This window comes from Phalaenopsis equestris, unplaced genomic scaffold, assembly GCF_001263595.1.
Source record: "Phalaenopsis equestris unplaced genomic scaffold, ASM126359v1 Scaffold000411, whole genome shotgun sequence".
Classification (NCBI taxonomy): Eukaryota; Viridiplantae; Streptophyta; class Magnoliopsida; order Asparagales; family Orchidaceae; genus Phalaenopsis; species Phalaenopsis equestris.
This window is the reverse complement of record NW_018164852.1, coordinates 1,190,661-1,196,914: the sequence shown is the minus strand read 5'-3', so window position 1 is coordinate 1,196,914 and position 6,254 is coordinate 1,190,661. Positions and strand designations below refer to the sequence as shown.

The following is a 6,254-nucleotide window of genomic DNA, read 5'->3' as shown; positions in this document are numbered from 1 at the left end:
ATCCCTAATATTAATATATATAAATAATATATTATATTAATTATATAACTTATATTATATAAATATATAATATCTGTATTAGTATATTACTAATATAATATATTATTATTATTAATTTATTATATATCATAATTTATAAAATTTAATTTTTTAAAATGTCATAAATTTTTATATATTATTATTTTAAATTATTTTATATTTCGAATAATAACGATTCGAACACGAACAAACACATCAGTGTTTGTATTTGATTCATTTAACTAACCGAATGAAAAAAAATTGTTCACGTTTGTCTCATTTAATTATTGAACTAATCGAACACAAACTCATTTACAACTATTCACTAAGAACAAATTTTTTTGACGGCCTTAGAAACCGCTGCTAAGCCTAAACCCTAAACCCTACGCTAATTCTTTCTCTCCCCGAAATCCTCGCCGACTCCTTCCCGAAACCCTCGCATGTGCCTGCCCCCTTCTCTGGCTTCGCCCAAAACCATCGCCTTCGTCACCGAACCCTCGCGATACAGTCGCTATTGGAGCTAGCTGGGAAAGCAACGACGGGATCGCGGCTTACAGAGACCCGAAACTCCCATTTTTTTACTCCTGCTCCTCTCCTACCTGAAACCATTGAGGAAGGTAACTTCACGTTTTTTTGTTTTTTCGCGCGAAGCGTCCGTCCCGGATTTACTAAATGCACCGATTCACTTCACGGGATTTAAGGCCGAAATCCGGAAAATCCGAAAGAGATCTAGAGGCCAGAGCGGACTTCTTGTATTGTGAACATTTTGTTGTTTTCCTTGTAAATATAATGATTGAAATCACTTGATTATATTTACCCTAGAACATCTGGGCCACTCTGTGATTGTTTGTGCTCTTTAGATTTATAAAGGGGTTATTTGACATTTTGTTGCCGTTCTTGTTGGCATGCATCTGGAACATTCACTAAACATTGTTCAAGTGCATGATTAAGTTTATGTTCTTTAATCTCTAGTTTATCCTCTTTGAGAACATTCACTAAACATTGTTCAAGTGCATGATTAAGTTTATGTTCTTTAATCTCTAGTTTATCCTCTTTGAGTTAAGAGGATGTCAAACTGACAGATAGCCGGATTGCATTGTTTGGCTGTTAGATGGAGACACGAACTGCATGAAAGTCATTTCAGTTTCATCATCATCATTAGAATTTACCTAACTATTTTGGTTGTTTTGTGTATCCTCTGTTCATGTTTATAGGGCTATGTGACATGTTCGTTCTGTTTATTTCAATCTTTTTGCATAACTTCTATTCATATTATATCTATTTTCTTCTTCTTAGGGGAACTTCGTTTAAGGTCATTGAGTTGACTTTCACCTACTTTTAGTTTTCTAATTAATTTGCATGAAATCCAATCCAGTTCTAAATTTCTAATTGTATCGAGTAACGATTTGTTGTTTCAGATATATCCTTCTTTCTCATTACATGCATGCCATCAGCTCTTGCTATTGTTTGTAAATATGAATATTTGGGTTTGTGATATGTATTTACATAAAAATTGTGTGCTACATATGTAAATTTCTCTTTTTTTAACACCTTTCTAATGCATCCTTATTCTTTCATTTGCAGGTATAAGGTTATCTGATTCAAGATATATATCAACAGAATGGTTCAGTACAACTTCAAAAAGATCACCATTGTTCCTTCGGGAAAGGAATTTGTCGATATCATTCTTTCACGAACTCAACGCCAGACTCCAACTGTCGTGCACAAGGGATATGCCATTTCACGCCTCCGACAATTTTACATGAGGAAAGTGAGATTCACCCAGCAAAACTTCCATGAGAAGCTCTCCACCATCATCGAAGAGTTCCCTCGATTAGATGACATTCATCCATTCTACGGGGATCTGCTCCATGTCCTCTACAACAAGGATCACTACAAGCTTGCCCTCGGCCAAATCAATACTGCAAGAAACATCATTGGAAAGATTGCGAAGGATTATGTTAGGCTGCTCAAATACGGTGACTCTCTCTATCGATGTAAGTGCTTGAAGGTAGCCGCTCTTGGTCGAATGTGCACAGTTATAAAGCGGATTGGGCCTAGTTTAGCTTACCTAGAGCAGATCAGGCAACACATGGCTCGGCTCCCTTCCATAGATCCCAACACTCGAACCATCTTGATATGCGGATACCCGAACGTGGGCAAGAGTTCATTCATGAATAAGATCACAAGGGCCGATGTGGACGTCCAGCCTTACGCTTTCACTACGAAATCACTCTTCGTCGGTCATACAGATTACAAGTACTTAAGGTATCAGGTGATTGACACTCCTGGGATTTTGGATCGACCATTCGAGGACCGCAATATTATTGAAATGTGCAGTATCACTGCATTGGCACATCTTCGATCTGCTGTTCTGTTCTTCCTCGATATATCTGGATCATGCGGATACACCATTGCTCAACAGGCGGCATTATTTAATAGCATTAAGTCACTCTTCTTGAATAAGCCTCTTGTCATTGTTTGTAATAAGATCGATTTGCAGCCCCTCGATGGTCTTTCTGAGGAAGATATGAAGCTGGTTATGGATATGAAAGCAGAAGCAATTAAATCTGTCTTGGCCCAAGGTGGTGAACCTGATGACGAAGGGGTTTTGCTGACTATGAGCACCTTGACTGACGATGGTGTTATTTCTGTTAAGAATGCTGCTTGTGAGAGGTTGTTGAATCAGAGGGTGGAGATGAAGATGAAATCTAAGAAGATAAATGATTGCTTAAATAGGTTCCATGTTGCGATTCCAAAGCCTCGTGATAACAAAGAGCGGCCTCCTTGTATTCCTCTGGCAGTTCTAGAGGCCAGAGCGAAGGAGAATGAGAAGAGGGAGAACAGGGAACTCGAAAGAGATCTTGAGAATGAGAACGGTGGCGCTGGTGTATACTCTGCTAATCTTAGGAAACATTATATTTTGGCCGAGGAGGAGTGGAAGGAAGACATTATGCCAGAGATCTTAGATGGGCATAATATTTATGATTTTGTGGATCCTGACATCTTACAGAGGTTGGAAGAGTTGGAGAGGGAAGAAGGGCTTCGGATCGAAGCCGAGTCTTATGAAACAGAATTTGAAATGGATGGGAAAGAGGTGACTCAGGGGGGGCGAGAGGCTTGATTCGAAGGAAGAAGAGTTTGCTCATACAAGAACATAGGATGAAGAAGAGCACCGCAGAGAGCCGCCCTACTATTCCTCGAAAGTTTGATAAGGACCGAAAGTTCACAACGGAAAGAATGGGGAGGCAGCTTTCATCTTTGGGCTTGGATCCGGCTTCCGCCATTGATCGAGCGAGAAGTAGGTCTGCCTCGAGAAAGGGCCGGAAGAGGGATCGATCATTGGCTGGTGATGGTGTTGATGGCGAAGCCATGGATGTTGATGACGAACATAAGAGCAAGAAGCTGCGACTGAGGTCACGTTCGAGGTCGCGTTCACGGCCGCCGGGCGAAGTTGTACCTGGAGAAGGATTAAGGGACTCTGCACAGAAGTTGAAGGCGATCAAGCTTAAAAAGAAGTCGGAGAAGGTGAGAAACAAGGCGGCTCGGCGAGGTGAGGCAGATAGAGTCATTCCAAATCTCAAACCTAAGCACTTGTTCTCTGGAAAGCGATCTATAGGAAAGACACAGAGGCGCTGAGATATGCAATTTGATGTTTGATTTGATTAAAGTTGTTTTTCTAAGTATCCTTTTATTGTGTTTTGGATGTAATTAGGATTTGTGGTAAACTATGAGGATTTTTGTTCTGCATGAAAATTTTTACATGTTTTGCTAGCCATAAACTATTCGAGTTTTTATAAATTAAGTTTAATGTATTCTTTTTTTTCTATTTGAGTGTACTGCTAGTTATTATTTCAGCAGCTGATGACGGCAGCAATCCTCTCTGTGGGAAAATCCTAATATATTTGAAGTGCTGTTTCTAGTTTTTTTTGTGATATGTGCAGGGATTCTCAATGTTTGCTATAATTTGATAGTTGATGGAAGTTTGTTTTCATAGTTTGATGGTAGTTTGAAGCTATCATTTGGTGGCAATCAAGGTAAAATTTAAAGTGTCTTTGTTGTAACTGGGATTTCTGAATTGTGTTAGTAAATCATTTGGATTCTTATATATATGAGAACCTCTTCCATGGCTTCTAGGATATGATCAGCTTTTACTTGCATGGTAAATTGTTCATCTCTGAAAGGTAACAAGAATTTTATTTCATGCAAACAACACAACAGAACAACTGAATGATAATATCAACAAAGCCCTGGCCTTCATATGCCATATGCCATATTTTTTCTCTTAACTGTGTATGAGTTTTAAAACTCATCCAAGTTCACCTTTTTTTGATACATAGCAAATTCTCTTCTTTCTGCATTACCCTTTCTTTTGCATTCATCACAACATCAGGAAGAATATTCTATATGCAAAAAAATAATATTGGATTTTACTCAGCGAATTCAGAAAATCTGAATAAATTAGAGAAGCACCTGATGGTGTTGTCTTTTCTCATGTGAATCCAATGGGGAATCTGCTTGTTCCGCGGCTTCTTTTTTATCCGTAAAGTGTTGAACGAAGGTAGGGAAACTGAAGCGAAAAATGAAGCAGTGAAAGCGAAGCGAGACAAATCGTGCGATCAACTTGTTGAAGGTAATTTTGACCCTTTCATCTTCATTTATGAAGCAACAGAACGCAGGAAGGAAAGCGAATTTGCGATCCCAAATGGGCTGAGATATGTTGCTCCGGGGGAAGCAAATTTTAGCGAAGATGCTCAATCAAACGAAGCCAAAGCATTTTTTTGGCTCTCTCTGGAACGTGAAGGTACAGAAAAATCTTCAAACGAAGCCTTGATGTATTCCAAGAAGTGATTACTTATAATGCAGTCTTATGACTAACATATTTCTTGTGCTATGTCTTTCTTACTCTGGAAATGGTGCCCTGAGTTATTTATTTTTTAGTCTAGTTGATGATATGCTGATTGAAATCAATAAAAGATGCCTTAGTTATGCTAATTGTTATCTTGATGATGCAGAGAATTAAATGCAATAATGCAGGCAGTTTAATTGATGCTATGACACTTACGTTTTGGCTGCTTTATATATATATATATATATACATATAGATGATAATGAGCCTTTGGTTATCAATTTTTGGAAGACAAGCCACTCAGTTTTTTTATATTTACATATCTAACACCTAAATTTCAATTTTTAAATATATGCTCCTTTACTAGGCATGAAAAAACATATTTCATTTTTTTTTAAGTTAAAATAACGATATTTTTGATGTGATGTGAAAGATTTGGATAGTATAAATATAAAAAAAATAATGTTTGTGTTAGATATGTAAATACATAAGAATTAGATGGTAGGTAAATCCCCTTAATTTGGGGCATTTACATACATAGCACACAATTTTAATACATTTAGTATTTACATATCTCACACCTAAACTTTCATATTTACACACATAGCACTCAATTATGTAATATCACATTAAAAATAGTATTGTTATCAATTTTAAAAAGCGAAAGATGTATTTTCATGCATAAGTTTAAAGTGCTACATATGTAAATATGGAAGCTTAGATATGAGATATGTAAATACATCATTGTGTTAGGTATGTACATTTCCCTAAAAAAAGTGTTAGGTATCTTACTAGTATTTTTTGTTAAATGACACTTGCAATAGTCGGAGGCATATAACCCACTCTTGATTGCAAACATTTATATTAGATGAAACTTATTTTCTTGTCTTTAAAAAATGTGGGACATTTCCGTAAATATCACACTATTCTTATATATTTACATATCTTCTAAACATTCATATTTTCACCAATATCACTCAAATCCTTAACATTACATAAAAAATATCACCATCAATATTTTAAAAAAAATGTAATATAAATGTTCATGCATAGATTTGACAGCAAGATGTTATATAAATATCAAATTTTGGATGTTACGTATATGAATAGAAAAAAAAATATATGATATGCAAGTAAATTTTCCTTTTTAAATTCACTGAGACATTGTGTCTAGTCATTACGCGGTCTCAGGGGTGGAGTTCTCCAAAAAAAATTTTCCTTGTATCAAAATAAACCAATACTTAGGGCCTGTTTGGGGCAGCTTATTTGATGCAGTGGCATTTTAAAAATGCACCTGACCTGTTCGGGTAAACTGCGTTTTGACAGCTTATGCATTTTCAAAACACTGAAAATAACGTTTTCACACCGCACCTATCTAGGTGCGGTG

At 36.6% G+C, this 6,254-nt stretch overlaps 1 protein-coding gene across 1 annotated transcript; it reads left to right on the top strand.

The window, feature by feature from the left end:
- The first annotated feature begins 365 nt into the window (after positions 1-365).
- Positions 366-3,824, top strand: LOC110027015 (nucleolar GTP-binding protein 1-like). The gene is given in 3 exon segments (XM_020728272.1): positions 366-635; positions 1,603-3,137; positions 3,140-3,824. Coding segments are annotated over 2 exon segments (2,016 nt in total). The 5' UTR covers positions 366-635; positions 1,603-1,639; the 3' UTR covers positions 3,658-3,824.
- Positions 3,825-6,254: the final 2,430 nt, after the last annotated feature.